Source organism: Protopterus annectens, chromosome 6.part1 (assembly GCF_019279795.1).
Source record: "Protopterus annectens isolate FY-2018-M chromosome 6.part1, PAN1.0, whole genome shotgun sequence".
Classification (NCBI taxonomy): Eukaryota; Metazoa; Chordata; order Ceratodontiformes; family Protopteridae; genus Protopterus; species Protopterus annectens.
In genome coordinates, this window is record NC_056738.1 from 71216138 (window position 1) to 71235278 (window position 19141).

The 19141-nt window shown below is 42.9% G+C and overlaps 1 protein-coding gene across 4 annotated transcripts in view; it reads right to left on the bottom strand.

Moving 5' to 3' along the window:
- METTL5 (methyltransferase 5, N6-adenosine) overlaps positions 1–19141 on the bottom strand; it is a 472701-nt gene that overhangs the window by 206267 nt on the left and 247293 nt on the right. For all 4 annotated transcript variants that reach the window (XM_044075506.1, XM_044075507.1, XM_044075504.1 and 1 more), the window contains one exon: positions 8591–8673. In XM_044075506.1, coding sequence (XP_043931441.1) covers positions 8591–8673 — 83 coding nt within the window. The remainder of the gene's footprint in view (positions 1–8590; positions 8674–19141) is intronic.

Genomic DNA, 19141 nt, shown 5'->3' on the forward strand with positions numbered 1-19141 from the left:
CTATGGCAGCACCTAGAACTCCTAGTATTTTTGGGACTCCAAAACTACACAAGGATATCAGGAACCCCCCTTTTAGACCCATAGGTTCATCTAGGCTATCAACCCTAGGGCCTATACAAGCCTAGCCATAACAATTCCCTGGCTACTTCTTCCCACATTATTTACTTTTCTGGACCCCTGTCTAGCAGGGCGACTGACGTGATCTCTGGGGTGAATTTCCTTTCTCCCATCCAATCGTCAAGGTTCCTCTTGAAGAGGTCCAAAGAGGCACTCTGCTTGACATGTATGGGCAATCTATTCTACAGTCTGGGGAGTCTTGGGGTCAGGAACCTATCCCTCCAGCATGTTTTGTTTATTGTGATGACAAGGTTTAGATCCCTGGAGCGTGTAGCCCTGAGGGATTGGGATTTCTTTAAGTGTAGCATGTCCAACAGCTCTGGGTTTGACATGGCCTTGTATGTTAAGCAGAGATCGCCTCTGAGTAGACGATATGCGACAGAGTATAGCTGGAGTGTTTTAAGGCGGTCAGCGTAGGGCATCTGCTTTAGGCCTGTGATTCTTTTAGTGAGATATTTCTGAGGCCTTTCCAGTTGTTGTAGATGTCTTGAGAGGTACATACCAAATGGGGCGTTGTATTCTATAATGGGTCTAATGAGGGATGAGTACAGTGGGACAATGACCTCCTTTTTTCTGGATAAAAAGCCCTTCGTGATGAGGTGTGCCACATAGAAGGATTTCCTGACTGTTGTGGCAATGTGGTTATCGAAGGTGAGACCACTGTCCACCTGTGTCCCTAAGTCTCTTATCACACTTTCTGTGTTTAGTGTACTGGCACCTATATGGTAATTCATGGATACATGTTTTTTCCCAAAGGGGATAACAATACATTTCTTGGCATTGAGCTTGAGCCCATGGATCTGGCACAAAGCATCTGTCTCTGTAAGGCCCTTTTGTAGAGTATCCACATCATTTGGGGATTCAATAATGGCTCCCAGTTTGCAGTCATCTGCAAACTTTGTTAGCCAGAGTCCCTTAGTGTTGACCTGTACTTCAGAGAAGTAGATGCCAAACAAGAGCGGCCCCAGGACTGAACCCTGAGGTACTCCACTTGTCACTTGTCTGGAGCTGGATTTGGACTCTGCTACTTTTACAGTGTGGGTTCTATCAGTAAGCCATTTAGCAACCCATTGGGTGACATAGGGATTAATGCCCAACTTAGTAAGTTTATCTGTGATTCCAGAGTGGGGGATGGTGTCAAAGGCCTTGGCAAGGTCTAGATAGGCTGTGTGGACCACCTTACCCCTTGTCCATGGCTCTGGATACTGATTCAAAGAAGTCAATCAGGTTCAGGAGACAAGATCGGCCCTTCACAAACCCAAACTGGGTGGGGTCCAGTGTTTGAAGGTTGCCAATGTCTTTGTTTATAAGTTCCATGACAATACGCTCCATGGCCTTGCAGATAAGGCTTGTCAGACTGATGGGACGGTAGTTTCCGGGATCCAAGGTGGATCCCCCCTTGTGGATTGGGATAACTGTAGCTCTGTGCCACTCAGTGGGCACGAAACCTGAGGTGAGGCTATGATTAAACATGACACTTAGGTGAGGTGCCAGTTCATATTGTAGTTCATGTAGTACACAGCCCGGGATGTCATCTGGTCCCATGGATGCTGTATTCTTGGCTTTAAAGAGTGCGTTTTGTACCTGTGTGGCCGTTATTACTGGAATTTGGCAATCTTCCGGTATTGAGATGGGCCATTTAGGGGATGAGAGGGGGGTGAAGTTGGCACTGAATCGATCTGCCAGGATAATGGCAATATCCTTCGGATCAGTATATTTAATGCCATTCTGTTTTAGCTCAGAGCAGATCTGAGCATTGCCATTTAGATTCTTGACATAGTTATAGAATGCTTTGTGGTTGTCTTTGGAATCTTTGGCAATTTTATTTTCGTAACTAGCTTTGGAGGATTTTATGAGGCATCTCAGTTTCTTACTGAGGCTAGTAAGGGAGTTTTTTGCATTCTGGGATTTTCCTCTTTTCTGCAAAAGTTTCTTCCTTTTGTTGTAAAGTTTGTTTATGGCAGGGGACCACCAGGTTGGCTTCCTTTTTTTGGATGAGAGCATTTTGGTTCTATTTGGGATGGCATGATTCATGCATGAGTGGATGTGCTCGTACAGTGCCTTAGTGTAGGATTCAGCAGTTGAACTTTCAGTTCCCGTCTGCATAGGTGTCATGAAGTTTGTCACTTCTGACTTGAGTAACATGAAGTTGGCTTTGGAGAAGTTTTTTATGGTGGTTTCTTTACTGGGGGGTGGGGGTGGGATGTGGATGTTAAGGGTGATTAGCTTATGGTCAGATTTGACTAACGAGGGGGTGACCATAGGTATGGAGCATTGATTTCCCATGTTGGTAATGACCAGGTCTAGGATATTGGAGCCCCTGGTGGGACTATGGATTAGTTGATCCAGGGCGTTGGAATTTATGAATTCCAAGAACCGTTGCGCAAAGGTGATGGGACATGAGTAGTTTTCCCAGTTAATGGCAGGGTAGTTAAAATCACCCAGTATTAGGGTGTTTGGTTCTATCTTAAGATTTTCCAGTATGTTTAGAAAGGTGTAGTGAGAATCTTGGGGTATGGTGGGGGATCTGTAGCAAGCTACAATTTGGATTGCAGTCTTACCTAGTGTTAGTTGCACTTGGAGAATGTCAGACACATTGTGTTGGCCAACTAGCCTGGTGGTGTGAATATCCTTGGTGAATATTGACACTCCTCCGCCTTTAGTGTTTCGGTCCTGGTTTGGTGGCCGAAAAGTGTGGTAAGAGTTGTAGCCTGGTATTGCAGGGGTGCTCTCTGGAGCCTTGAACCAGGTCTCAGTTACTGCACAGATATCGATGTTCTCCATTTTTAGGAGTGCCTCGAGAGAGTGCATTTTGAGGTTTAGACTTCTAGCATTGAGTAGCATTACCTTCAGATTTTGCATGCTTGTACCTGTTACGGTGGTGGTTTTGTCCTTTGAAGTTTGCCTAAAAAGGCACTATAGGGGTGGCAAGAGCCTTAGCCAGTAACCTGAATCCCAGGGGCGACAGGTGCAGACCATCTCTGGCAAAGCATCGTGGTCTGTCAATCATGTCATCCCAGGCAGACAGATACTGGATCCCCTTTGAATGACACCATAAGCTTAGCCAATTGTTGAAGTCAATCATTTTATCCTTATATTGTGGTATCATTCTGGGCGAAGGCAGGATGCTACTCAGGGCTAGGGTCATACCTGCCTGGGCCACATGATCCGAGAGCTCTTCCATGTCTCTTTTCATGTAGTCCAGGGAGGTGCGTCTCAAGTCATTCACTCCAACATGGACAATGACAGAGTCATATTTGTACTTGTTGTGGAGTGACTTGAGTGCATGCGTTATGTGGCGGATCCTGGCACCCGACAGGCAGCTGACTGTAATTTTCTCCTTATTCAACCTGGTGAGAGGGACATCAGTGTGCCAGACTATAGAGTCACCTATGACTAAAGTGTTAGGTACATTGTCTTGCCTTAGGGGCTGTTGCTGGGTGGCACACTGGTGTTGTGAACTATGTGACACATTGGTTGTGATTGGTGTTTGTTTGCGTTTCAGCTTCAGAGGTCTTTGTTGCTTGGGCAGGTTACAGTTAAGGGCCTCTGCATATGTGGATTTAGTTTTGCTATATGTGGGTGTTGGTGGTGCGGGTTTAGAAGGGCTATGTGTTGCTTGAGGTGTAGTGTGGGTGTTAACCTTCTCCTCTTGACTGTTTAGCACAATCTTGGGTGGAGAGAGCTTTGCTTCCATTTTGGCTATGTAAGTGCATCTCTCACAGGTTGTAGTGTTGGGTGGTAGGAGGAGAGGGTTGTCTGTGTACATGAGGCAATTGCTGCATTGCCCCAGTATGCCCAGATTCACCAGGTGGACAGGAGAAATCACCAGAAGCTGACCCTTGGACATGCCTGGTTTGGGGCTTTTTTTTTTCTTTGTAAAGTATAGGAGCTGTTTCCTTAGCAAGGTACTTTGCAATTATAGGCTGTTTAGTGCCTACTATTAATTTCTCCTTGTTAACAAGGAGAGTTCAGTGTTTGTATGAGTTTAAGGCTTCCTAGTGCTTTCCAGCAGGTATTAGAGAAAGTGCTAGTCACAGGGATGCTTAAAGGTAAGATTGAAAAGAATGCACTCTGCAGTGTGCACTAGAGAAGTTAGATGTGAAAGTAGGTAACTTGAGTTTTACCTGTTTAAAAAGTTAAGATTTAGTGGAGAGTTACTATTTTTAAAACAGCAAGATGGATTGAAAGGGGTGGTCACTTTTGTATTTTGGTACTATGAAATACTGTAGGATGGCCAATAAATTTAAATAATTGAAGGGGTGGGATTTCAAAAATGATGATTTTGTGATTACTCACATAAGCCAGTGAAAGTAGAGAGAAATGAGATATATGGTCAGATTAACATAAGAGGCGGGCAACTAGAAAGACAGTCGTATTAAATTCTGCCTGACTCAGAACAGAGAGAGCTTTCTGCCTGACTCAGAACAGAGAGAGCTGTTGTTGATGGTAGGGATTCGATCACTTTTGCTTGTGCTAAATTGGTAGATAGTATTCTTAAACCACTTATTAACCAGGAGTTACAAATATGTTGTGATTCATGGAGTTTCCTGGATAATATTAACAACTTGGAGTATAAGGACAACAACATTTTTGTTACGATCGATGTAAAAGATCTATACACAGTCATCCCCCACCAATTGGGTATAGAATGGGTGAGAGAATTTATGTTGTCCAAGAATGTAGAGCATGATAAAATATGTCTGGTTGAAACACTTTTGGATCTGATTCTTTCTAATAACTATATTATGTTTGACAAGAATATATTTTTACAAAACAAAGGGGTAGCCATGGGGTCCCCATGTGGTGCCAGTTTCGCCAACAGTGTCATGGCATATTGGGAACATAATTTTTTGTTCCCTGATAGCGTTTTTCAGGAAAATGTACTATGGTACACCAGATACCAAGACGACATGTGTCTGGTATGGCAAGGTGACATCAAACTGATCGAAGGATTCAGACAACATATTACCAACAAAACCAATTTTCTTGAATTCACTTATCAAGTAGGGGTAGATAGCATAACATATCTTGATGTACAACTGATTAATGACAGGTATAACAAGCAGTATAAAGCTACCATTTATAGGAAACCTACCTACTCCAATGCCTTCCTGCACTATACTAGTGAACATCCATATCACCAGAAAACGGCAGTTGTTAAAGGCCAGTTGGTGAGAGCTGCACGGATGGTTACTGAAGATGTTGACTTTGACTTAGAATGTAACAAGATGAAGTCCATGTTCACAAGTAGGGGGTATCCTATCAAATTATTTTTAGAAACACTTACAGAAGTTAAAGATAAGAGATCTACAAGTTGGTTTAAACCTATTTTAACTAGTAGAGCGTATAAGGATGGTATTACTACCAATACTAATCTAATTACATGACAGCATGACAAAAACGATGACAGTGTCACGTTATTACATCTCAGTTTCCTATCTACTTTTTCAGCTGACATGGCAAGAGTCAAAGAGATTTTTACAAAAAATTGGGCATTAATTTTGGAAGAACTTGTACTAAGCTAGGTATCAGACCCCGCTTCACTTTTAGAAGGGGTTTTAACCTGAAAAATTTGTTGGAAAGGCATAAGAATGAGCATCTAGGTACGAACAAGCGGGTACATAAAGGTATGCGTAAATGTGGGCATTGCACACAGTGTAAACACATTCAAGTGACTACTGACATCAATATTAATAACAAACACTACACAATAAATGGCTCCTTTAATTGTGAGTCCAAAGCTGTAGTATATGCAGCTTGCTGTCAGGTTTGTCCCTCATTTTATATAGGTAAGACCAAGCGGAAACTAAAACAAAGAATATACGAGCATTGTTATGCTGTTAGTAAAGGTGATGCTAACAATGCTCTTGCTCGGCATATTTTACAATTTCCAACACATGAGTTTTTATTTTTGGTTGTACACCAAACACTTTTAGAACCGAGAGGGGGGCCTTGGCAACTTTTATTAGAACAAAATGAGTTGTATTGGCAAATCAAAACGGCTGCATATATTTTCCCTGGTTTAAATGTATTTGTGTCTATTAAAAGCGTGTTAAAATTAAAAGCTTTAAATAGATAACATATTAATTTTGCATAAAAGATTTTGAATTTGATACTGTACCTTTTTGTTGATTAAGTTTGAAACATAGTAACATTTACACAGTTTTATATATATAAAAATATGGACTTTGTTTTTGGTCATATATTCAGTATTATTATGAACAGATTTTAGTCTTTAACCAGCATGCAATTAATTATTTATTTTTTACATATTACTATATATTTTTATGTGTCTATATTTAGCTAAATATCTTAGTTCTTACAGTAAATTTATGTCATTATCACATATTATACATTTTCAGTTTTGCCCTAGTAGCTTTTTAAAATGTGATTTTTTAGTATAACATTTACACATGTTATACATATATATTTAATGTTATTTATACATTGAGTATTATGTACTTAACACTGTAACATTTTAGAGCAGGTTTCATACTGTTTAAATATTGTACTTTTATCTGGTTTTATTTTTATTGGTTGATTGAATGACTAATTGATAATTAACTACAAGCTATATAAGCATCAGTTTTATGTTGTTCTGGGTCTGAAGAAGGTGGAATATTTTTACCACTGAAAGCGCTTACCATATTAAAGTTTTTAGTTGCTTTAGCATTACGTTATTCGTATTTGCTTATTTCAGCTTTCTCCTACCATTCAACTCGTTTTTCTTTTGATTTTTAGTAGTTTTTCGGTTTTCTTGTTTTTTTGTAAGATCCTTAGATGTCCTAAACAAAAATGTATGTATATTTTGTTTTAAACAAACTGATTTCACGAGGCACAGCTTAAATTCCAAAGGGAAGGAATCCCTTGGCAGCACTTGGGAAACGTCATCTCGCCTGGGTGTCTTGTACAATTCAGTTGAGGCCTACGCAAAGAAGTCTTACAGTCTACCTCCAAAGGAATCAGGACACGCATAGACCCAGTCAAAGCAGACAGAGATCAAGGGCAGACAATACAACACCTCACCAGGTCCAACTTCCTCAGGAAATGGTGAGACTGTTGGTCTACTGAGGCCTCACACTCCCTGCCCACTTGATTTCTTAACAGTAATTTATTTTGCTTCTCTATCTTACAATGCCTCCATATCCCCTCTGACGACTTCTTTAATTTTCAACCACTCATGGAAAGTTATATAAAACCACCAAACAGCAAACTATTTGTGTTCCACAACCACAAGAACCAGGAAGTCAAAATACGTAAAAAGCACACTTTTCTGTTTTATTCACATAAAACAAATTCTCCTAGCACCACGGCTAACAAAAAGCCTTTACAGAGTAATCCATATTTTAAAATACACTCCTTATATACACAGCATTCTTTCAATTACATAATTTTAAAACAATTAAACAATTAATTGCTAATTTGTTAGCTGAGTGTTGTTTCCAGTTGTGGAACACTCATGGAAAGTTATTCAGCAGAAGTGGACATCCACTGTCTAAGGTCTCAAGTTTCTTGAATGTGCACTTTGGGTCCACTGAAGAAGCACTTTTTTTCATAAAACTCTAACACTACTCACAGGAGAAGACTTGCTGCTTTTCTTCCTAAACAAAATTGGCACTGCAAATGATAGCTTTAAGATGGAATGAGTCTTCCCACAAACACATTTATTTGCCATGGAACTTGAGACACTAGGCTGGTTTACAGCCAATTATTCAGACAGAAAATCTGCAAAGATTTCAACTGTACACACTATAGCAGTCAATAAAAAATCTACTGCTAATCATTAGCAGACCGGAGTTCCACTGTGGCGACCCCTAACCAGGAAAATCTGAAAGACACAAACAAATAAACAAAGGTTCCCCAAAAGTTCCCAAACTGAGTATTTACAGTTGTATGGAAACTACCAGGGAGAGATAGATGAACTGTTGACAATTCAAATTCTGTGGCAAAGAAAGAAAAAAGAACTGATACAATGTTGCTAGTTATTTCTGTTTCAGCAAAGTGACAGGCCAAAATTCCTGCCTAAAGGAAGGAGTACAGGTCTGCTCTGTTGATTACCAAAAAGCTCCGGATATTAGACCAAGAAAGATGAATGTTCACCTCTATTAATTTTCCATGGAGAAGTAATCATACTACAACAAGCAAAGCATATAATTAACTTTATGCTTTATTTTAAGGGTCATTACCAGTGGCAGTACTTGTCATTTCTTTCTACTCTACCAATCTTTATGAATAGGTATAAAACACTAAACCTATATTTTATTTAAACAAACATTGATGCTGATTTTTACCACAAGATTAAATGCTATGTATGAAAAACTTCAAGACATTTTGAAATCTGCTTTCTTCAGGGGAATCATAATCACTAACAAAAACTATAAAGAACATACATAGAATAGTTGACATAAAACAGAACGTAATCTTTAAAAAGCAATGGCAGTCCCAGCAAAAATTCTATGCAAAAACTTACCTCACGAGTTGATGTTTTGTGGAGGGAGTAAACAGCCGTATTTGCCAAATGTAATGCTGCCTTTAAGAAACTCATATCCATACCTGTGAAAATTAAAAGTCTCCAACTGTGAACTCTACAAGTTTTTATTTTTTATTTTATACACTTAACTAAGTGACCCACTGTATGCAAGTGCCCCTTTTCAGAGGCAAGCTGAGAGCACTGTCTAGTTAAGTAACTTATTCAGAGTCACATGGCAGGCAAATGAAGGTGGAAGGAATCTAACACTGTACCTCTGGCTAACAACTCAGAGCCTTAGCACTCTGTCAGTAATTTATAAACATTGCACCTATATTAGGCCTTGGATAAGTAAACACTCTAAAGGAAAAAGGAAAAAAGAAAAACATATCCATTAAATGAGTTCCATAATAAAATCATTAAAATGAACCTTATTACAAACTATGAAGTACACAATCATAACTGACAAACGTCATGCAGCTCACGATAATGAAAACAAACCATTGTTTTCTGATGAAGTCCACCATATTTTCAAACTGCCCTTCTATGCAAGTATGTGTTATTTAACCAGGTATGATAAGTCATGCATGTTATTTATTATCATCATCATCATCCTGACTGGAAAGCCATCACCATACTTCAGATAAGTTTTAATCATAATAAATATCACTAGTAAGATGCTGGACTAAAAGTACAAATATAAATCTATACATATATATATGTTATATATATATATATATATATATATATATATATATATATATATATATATATATATATATACACATATATACATACATACATACACACACACACACACACACACATATATATATATATATATATATATATATATATATATATACATACATACATACACACACACACACACATATATATATATATATATATATATATATATGTGTGTGTATGTGTGCGCGCGCACATGTGGTGGCACTGCAAGTAGATTCTGGGAATATCAGCAAATTATAGGACAATGGAAAGAATAGCTGAAGGCACATGGGATGAAACCAGAGTACAGACAAAATTGTTGTCATGGCAACAAATGGGGGAAATAAAGAAAAAAGCAGAAAACTAAGTAAAACAAAAGGAAAAGCCTTTTGGTTTGAAGTAATCTACTGTTGTATTCCCCTAGGCATTATGCAGATGGACAGCTAACTAGAGCAGAATGTACACATTCCCAAAATCAAGTAATAAAAACATGAACATGTGAACATCCTCTAACAGGGTCTTACCCAAACTAATGACTGGTGCCAGAAGCATAGCCTCAAACTGAATGCCAAGAAATGTATCATTATCCCCTTTAGGGAAAATGTCATCCCCACTAATTACAACATTAATAACAACGTACTAAGCATGCAATCAGTCATGAGGGACTTGGGCACCCAGGTTGATAGCAACTTGACTTTTGACCACCACGTTGCTTCCGTTGTACTGAAGGCTTTCTACATGGCCCACCTCATAAATAAGAATATTTCATCCAGGAACAAGGAGGTCATAACATCCCTGTACTCCTCCCTTACCAGACCCATTATCGAGTACAATGCCCCCTTCAGCATGTACACTGCCAAGCAAATGCAGCAGTTGGACAGGCCACAGAGGTTCCTGACCAGGAAAATCCAGGGTCTCAAACACCTATTCTATACAGATAGACTAAAAGCCCTGTCCCTCTACTCAGTCTCAAATACTGCTTAGAGGTGACCTGTGTCTGGCATACAAGGCCATTTCAGACCCAGCCTTGATGAACTTGCAGCATATCCGTAAGACAAACTCCACTCGCGCAACCCGCATGCAAGGGCTTAACCTGGTCTGTGACATTAAAAGAATTTGTTGGCGGGATAGATTTGTGTCCCAAAGACTTCCCCGTTTGTGGAATAGACTCTCTTTCTCCATGTCAAGTAGAGTACCTCTCTAGCCCTCTTTAAGAGGAACCTGGACGACTGGATAGGAAACAGAAAATACACCCCTGGGATCCCACCTGTGTCCCTGCTGGACATGGGAAACAGGTGCTGACTTTAAGGGAACATGGGTGAAATTCTTGGCTAGGCTTATAAGGGCCTCCAGGCCAATAGCCTAGTATCATCCTATGAACGTATGAATCTATGAAGCAATACTTCTTTGAGCTTTAAATTGTCCAGTTTATTCAAAGTAATGAAAGCATTCATTTATCAGACACAATGGAAGAAATATTGTATCTGATGAAGTCTGACAGACAAAAGTGCTATATGACATAGAAACCTGGTGAGTTGATGCGGTGCTGCTGAGGAAGCTTGAGGTGATGGAGATGAAATGCCCGAGATTTATTTATTTAACATTTGTTGACTGGGAAAGTCTGACGAGGACACAGCCTATTTTCAGTGGAGGGCCGGGGAGAAATGCTCTAGATGCAGGTCTTTGGAACGTGGGAGGAAACCCAAGTGAACGCAAGGAGCACATGCAGACTCTGCACAGAAGACACCCCAGCCAAGAATCGAACTAGAGAACCTCTTGATGTGAGGTGACAATGTTAACCGCTGCATCACTGCACCACCTCCAAGATGGATGGTAGGATGCACACTGTGGGACAGATGAAGAAATAAGGACATCAGAGCAGAAGCCAAAGTAACCCCAGTTGCAGAGAAGGTCAAGGAGAGCAGATTATGATAGTTCAGTTACATGTGCAGGGAAACCGACAATAATCTGGTGAAGAAGACTAGGATACAGATGAAGAAAACAAGAGGAAATAAGGACATCTGGCAAAGAAATTGATGGACTGTATGACAGAAGACCTGTGATGGACAGGCATGATAGTCAATGATGGTAGGAATGTAGCAATGACTCAAAAGAGTTAGCAACAGTTGACACCACCAGACGCCTTGTAGAAAAATGGGAAAAGTAGGTTGTTGATGATGTGGTTACAGGACACCTCACTAGTGGAGAGACTGTTAAATGCCAATATACTGCAACCCAGCTACAAAAAGACCAAACACACATACATTGTAAGCCTTGGAATTCAGATCACTGGAAATAACTACACACTGCAAGCCCTGCAGTTCAAATCACTGGAAATATACAAACACATCATAAATATGCATCAGGCAACCAAATATTACTCAAAAGTTAACAATGGAATAACACAAATAGGCATTTTTGAAGGGAAAGGGGTCAATAAAAACAGAAACAAGCATTTTTGTGGGAGAAAGTCCCCTGAACTTCCCACACTCACTACTACTTATATAAATACAAGACCACATAAATGTGAAAAAGGAGGAACAGCTGTTATAATGTCATGTTTACTCTTCGCCATACTACAGGATATTCAGTTCATTGACTAAGTAACAAACAAAAAGAGTTATGTACTTACCATAACTTAGCATCTGTGCTATCCAGTGTCATTATTCATCACAAATGGGTCTTGGATCCGACCTTGGATCTGAGTCAGCAACTGTTAGACAGATCCAGAACTCAAGCTCCTCCCCTTCCCATAATCCCCTGCTGCCTTCTAAGCCTCATATCGAGTTTGCCAAACTAGCTGAAAAGAAGTAACAAATATCTGCAGGAAGTCAAAAGCTTCCATAACATGCAAGCCACTGCAGCCTCACCAGGGCCCCCAGAAGGAAGGGGGAAAGAGGGCGGGAATGTGATGAATAATGACACTGGATAGCACAGATGTCAAGTTATGGTAAAGTACATAACTCTACCTGATGCTGTCCGTGTCATTATTCACCACAAACGGGTCAGAATCCCCAGCTACCATGAACCTTAGGTGGCCTCAAGAAAGGATATGCCGGAGCACGGAGCAACCAAAGGAAGCCCTGTTCCTACATGCTATGTCCAATTTGTACTGTGAAATGAAGGTGTGAGGATTAGACCAAACAGCAGCAGCACAAATTTCATCCAAGGAAAGTCTAGCCAAGAAGGCTGAAGACGTAGCCACAGACCTAGTAGTGAGGGCCTTAACTGGTCTGGGTAACTGCACATGCCTATTATCATAAATACAGGAAATACAACTAGCAATCCATCTGGAAATAGTCACTTTGGAAATTACAGGGCCTTTTCTGATTTGAGAGAAGGCCACAAAGGGCTGATCGGCCTTCCGAAATTCCTCAATCCTTTCTAGATAAAAACGTAACTGCCTATAGACATCTAAACAATGTAAAACATATTCCCCTTAATTAGAATTAGGGAAGAAGACCAGTAGTTCAATTGATTGACTGAGATTAGCTACCAAAGCCAGACTGGTAGTTCAATTGATTGACTGAGGTTAGCTGCCAAAGCCACTTTAGGGATAAATGAAGTATTTATTTTCAGAGACATCCTGTCCTTAAGAAAAATCATAAACGGGGGTTTAATGCTTAGAGCTTGAAATTCCGAGAACCTCTTGGCAGAGGTAATGGCCACTAAAAAGGCCGTCTTCCAAGACAGGAATTTAACTATCACAAGAAGCCACCGGTTCAAAGGGTTTTAGTGTCAAAGACTGCAGCACCAATGTCAAATCCCATGGTGGGGAAGGATCCTTGATAGCAGGTCTAAGAAAAACTCCTTTCAGAAAGGCTTTGCACAGTTTAGAAGAAAAAGAAGGCTTCTCATTCAGATGGATATTAGAAATGGCCGCTAACCGGAGCTTAATGGTAAAAAAACTGGCCCCATCCTGAAAAAGGATGGAGATAAGAAGAGTAAGATGTCAGGAATCGGGCTGAAAATAAGGTCCAGATTATGCTGTCTAGCCCAAATAGAAAACCTTTTCCATTTATTGGAATACACCTTCTTTGTTGATGGCTTTTAAGAGACCAAGATAATACTCCTCACCAGGGAAGGAAGCATGGACTGCAAAAAAATTGCTAGAACTGGAGAAACCATGCGGTTAGATGAAGAGTGCGGAGATTGGGAAGTGGTAGCCCCCAGAGATGGGAAATGAGATCCTAACCGGATCCAGTATCCAGGATGGATATTTCACATGAGATCTTAGGAAGGAGAACCATGCCTGACAAGGCCAGAAAGGGGCAATGAGGATGAGAGGGGTCTTCAGGCGGCAAGGTTTCTTTAAGACTGAGTACTAGAGGAGTAGGAGAGTAAGCATAGAGGTGTCCCAGAGGCCAATCATGAATCAGAGCATCCCTGGGCAACTCCCCCACTGGAGGGATCAGTGCAAAATAATTGCTGCATTTGTGGTTGACTGGGGAGGCAAAGAAATTACAGCATGGCTGGCCCCAATGGTCGAATATTTGACTTGCCACTGACGGATTCGGGGACCACTCATGAGGACTCAAGATAGACCTGCTGAGTTTATCAGCTAGCACGTTGGAACTTCCAGGAATGTGAGTTGCAAGAAGAAAGTGCCTGGAAGACATTGGCAATTCTCACACTCTCATGGCTTCCCTGCACAGAGGATAAGACCATGTTCCCCCCTGCTTGTTGATATACCAGACCACCGCCATGTTGTCCGTTTGAATTGCTATAGTCCCCAGTGGGAGGCACTACTGAAAGGCTTGCAGCGTTAGGACTGCTCTCATCTCCAGGACGTTTATGTGCAATTTGATCTCTGTGGGGAACCACATGCCTTGAACCGACCTGCCTGAAAATGCCACCCCTACCCCAACAGAAATTCATCCATGGTCACTGTGGCCCTGGGGGGGTGGGTGACAAAATGGCCTGCCTAAAATAGGTCCTGAGATGGAAGCCACCAAGCGAGATGATTCCATCACATCTAAGTCAACTTTATGGTCTTGGACATGGGATGAACCTGAGCGGACCACTGGAATGCAAGGATCCACTGAAGAACTCGCATGCGATACCTGGTGAGTGGCCCTAAATGAATGGCAGTCGCCCTCAAACCTAAAGCTTGAAGACTCAATTGAACCAATGGGAGCTCTAGCACCAGCAAGAGAGAAATCTGACCTTGAATGAGTTGAACCCTGCGAAAAAGCAGTGCTGCATTCTTCGATACTGTGTCTATAACTGGACCCTGATGAGCTCCAGGTTTTTGCACAGAATAAGATTGGACTTGGAAAGATTCACTGCAATACCTAGATGCTGAAAAAAGCTGAGGGCATACCTGGTGGCCACTGACAGTAGATGCCTTGTGGGAGCCATGAAGAGCCAATCATCCAGGTATGGAAAGACCTGGAATCCCCGCAACCAGAGATGAGATGCCACCACTGCCATGTATTTGGTAAATACCTGAGGGCTGTGGTGAGTCCAAAGGGCAGGGCTCTGAACTGGTAATGTTTGGCCCCAATCAAAAGTGTAAGTGTCTCCTGGAATGTCTGTCTATCTTTATATGCTAGTATGCGTCCTTGAGATCCACTGAGCACATCAAATCATCCTTGCGCAGGAGAGGCAGAATGGACTGAACAGTGACCATCTGGAACTTGGACTTTGTGAGAGATAGGTTTAGCTCATTGAAGTAGAAAATCAGATGCAGGTCCCCAGTCTTCTTTGGCACCAAAAAGAGGCAAGAGTAAGTTGTGGATCCTCGATGTCCAGTTGGGACTTCTTGGATGGCTCTTTTTCGCAGAAGATCTTGAACTTCTAGATAGGACAACTCTCTTTTGTGGGGTGGAACATCCGGAAGAGTTTTTCATATTGGAGGGGGCTGAGAAAAGGGAATGGAGTAACCCCCTGGAAATAATTTTTAACATCCACTGACTGTAGGTGAGACTTGTGCAGGCAAGTGGGTGAAGGGAGAGTCGTCCCCCGACTGCCTCCAGGGCAGGACAATCAGGCAGTGTCTCAGGAACGCTGGAAGGGCTTCTCCGGGAAGGGTTCCCAGGAGCCCTGGTTCTGCGCTCCCCCCTCTGCCCCTGGGGCAGCATCTGCCATTGAATCCCCTGCCCCAGCTAGCAGAAGAGGATTCCTTGGGAGCATCTTGAAAGGAAGACAGAGTCCTGTGGAACCAGAGTTTCTTACTTCCCCTCTGTGTCTTAGAAAAGGATCATTGAGGAGTAAAAAACCTGATCCCAACCATGAAAAGTGTCTTACCCTCCTGTTCACTGCAGATTAAGGTGCCCTTGGATGGACAGCCCAAACAAGGTGGAACCGTCAAAGGGGGTGTTAGTAAAGGATGCCTTAAAGGGTTCTGCAAACCTGCAAAGACAAAGCCAGGTATGCCGTAGAATGGCAATGCCTGTGCCTACCGCTTAAGAGGTGGCCTTTGCTGCATTGGAGATCAACCTCATCGAAGCATTAGTCAAGGAAGTCAGAGCAGACAGCCTAGGAAAGACCAGTTTAAGACTCTCTAGAGGCAACAACTCTAACAGAAGTGGTGAGTTCTGAAACAAAATCCCTCTGAAGCCGGGTGAAATGGACCATATAATTAGTTATTCTCAGTCCAAATGTAGCGGAGGCAAACACATGCTTTCTGAATCAGTCGATCGATCGGGGCTCTCTGTTCAAGGGATGACCGAGGAGCTCTGCTGCACTAGCTCCTTCTTAGTAGCTGCGGCCACCATGATGGCATCAATGGGGACACCTCTGCTCCAAAACGTCAAATGTTTGGGAGGACTGAGGAATTTGTTGGATTTTTTTTGGGACCAGTTCCACTGTGTCCGGCTCCTTCCAGGTCCTGCTGGCAATACGATCTACAAGATCGTCATAGTGTGTGTGGGGGGGGGGGGCCAGGTAGAAGATAGGCCTTTAGGAACATGGACTCCTCGGAAGATGGGGCTGGGGAAGACCAACTGCCTCTTTGCTTGAGAATTTTGAGGATGTAGCAGGAGGGCACATTTTCAGGCGGAAATCTGGGGGACCCGTCTCCCTCCTCGAAATCTGAGTCCTCCATGAGGGACTCTCTGGGGGAGTCCCAGTGTCGCCTCTTACATTTTCTCCTCCAAGGGGGTTCCTCCATGGTGGGTTCAGGGGAGGACTCAGAACAGACAGGTACCCCAAGTGGGGCAGTGCCCATCTGAAGGTGCTTATGGGGGGCTGAACCTAGAAGGATGATGAGGCCTCAGCACCCAGACCCAAGAGAGGCTGGGGAGGACCTATTGAAGAAGGAGAGGTGACTGCCAAACTGGAGAAGATCCACTCTACCGCTTGGAAGGCCGATGGGCTGGACAAAGCTCCCCTCTCCTCCCTGGTGACAGACGCCACCTGGGGAGGCAGAAGGGACCCGGCCACAGCACCAAAGCCTCCCAATGATATTGGCCACGAGCTGTCCAGTGCCGAAGCCCCCAAGGGAAGGGAATGGTCTGAAAATTCTGGACCCAAACCCACCCCTCAGGGAACCCACACCAACTTCTTGGAGACAAAGCACACCTGTTCAGAGGACAGTGAAACACAGCCAGCCAGGGACAAAGATGCAGTCGAGAAAGGGGAGATACCCGACACAGTTGGCCTCTTGCTTGGACTACCCTGGTCCTGATGTTCCAAAACCAAACATACTGGAAGAGGAGAGTGGAGTCCTGCAGATGGGGAGGGTCCCCTGGCCACCTGAGCTGGGGATGGCAGTAAGCCCAACTTGATTTGGGCCTTGAGGAAACTCATCATCCTGTCTATATCAGAGGGAAAGAGGTTTCTGGAGAACCTGAATGAAGCTGACGAGTGGCCAGACCTAGCTGGGGATCCAACCTTGGATCACATCTCTCTAGGGTCCTGAGAAGGAGACCGAATCCTACGAGTTGGATCAGACTTCCTAGATGATCTAGAAGGGGAACTTTTGATGATGACAGGATACGACAGAGCCATCGGATCCAAAAGCCTAGAGTGATCAGATACTTTGGATGGCATGCCGGACAGATCAGACAAATGGGTTGGATCCGGTGAAGGCTTGCGCCTACTCGGATCTGAAGGCCTCTGCTGCGCCGAGACCTCAGGATCTGGGGGTCTGATCCGAGGCTCTCAGAGTAGCTGAGCTCAGATCCGAAGCCGAAGAGGCTGGGCTCAAATCAGGGGATCTGCGATCCGAGAGCCTAGGCTTCTTGAAATGAGAAGGACACCCCTTCAAGGGAGGGGTAGCCCTCTTCTTTGAATCCTGAGAGGGCTTGGAGGGAGAGTCCAAAGGCAGAGGATCACCCTGAGCCAAGCCCTTCAGAAGCAACTTATTTCATCTCTCCACAAGGGCCCTGGGGTTGAATGTGGCACAAATGTCACATACAACCTCCAGGTGACCCGAAGCCAAGCAATACAGACACTCCTTGTGCAAATCAGAATAAGGCATTTTCCGACTGCACAAGGAGCACCTTATAAAACCCGCAGGTTTCTCAGCCATTACACAATATTATCACACATACAGAGCTATAAAAAAACTCTAAAGAAAGATTTTTTTACACTACCCTAGGGAAGGGAAAGGGTGAGAAACAACAGTGACAGAAAAGCAAGGGAAATAAAGCTCTCACTAGCCTAAAGAAATTAGATATGGGGGGAGACTAATTAGCTACTAGAATAAGAAAACAGCAACCTGAAAGAGGAAAATAAAGCCAGAAAAAATCACTTATCTGTAAAAGAGGAAGCTCGAGCCTAGATAACGTTCAATGCATTTAGTGGCAAACGAGATCTGAGGGTTAGAAGGCAGCAGGGAATTATGAGAAAGGGAGGAGCTTGAGCTCTGGATCTCTCTGACAGTTGCCGGCGCAGATCCAAAACCCATTTGTGATGAATAATGACACGGATAGCATCAGATCAGTACTCTCTGGTGATGACAACTTACCAAATTGGTAATACTGGCAACTCCATTATTACTGCATGCTTGTACATGTACATGAGTGATTATTTTCACCACAGTGAAAAACTTCTCTAAAGCAAATTTCACACTCCTCAAAACCGAGGTGGAATCCTTCAAAGCCCCCGGGCCTGTGGATAATACGGCCCAGACCGCAAAATCCTTTATAAATGCATTCTATGAACACCTTCAGGAATGCATGGATCATGCAATCCCAAATAAAACCAAGACCCAATCCTCCAAAGGCAGACGTCCTGTCTGGTGGACCCCAGCCATAAACAAACTATACAATAGAAGGAGGAAGCTACTACATGACAGAGCAAAATCCCAAAAAGGGAAGGCATCTCTGATCAGTATTAGCAAAAAACTACGGGCACTCATAAAATCGTCTAAGGCCAGCTTCGAGAGAAAAATTGCACAGGACACTAAGGATAATCACAAGGCTTTCTTTAGTTATGTTAGGAACCTGGGTGGGAATTCCCAGATATGCTCAGAATTAGTCCAAAATGACAAAAAATACACGAACCCACAGACATTGCCAACATCCTAGCTGACAGGTTCAGCGCAAACTTCTCCCCCCCCCCACCAAAAGGGCTAATATCTATCCCAGCAGAGTGCTGCCCCCCCCCTGACATCTCAGATGCTCAGGTAAGAGCTGCCCTCTCCAAAGCAAGAAACACAGCATCAATGGGACCAGACGGTGTCCCGGGCTGCGTCCTACATGAACTCCAAGAAGAGCTAAACCCAAACCTAAAACTACTGTTCAATCTCAGCCTTACTACAGGATATGTACCCAAAGAGTGGCGTACAGCAACAGTGGTCGCTCTCCACAAAGGTGGTGCCTCAACGGATCATGGAAACTATCGCCCCATAAGTCTCACTACCTTGGTCTGCAA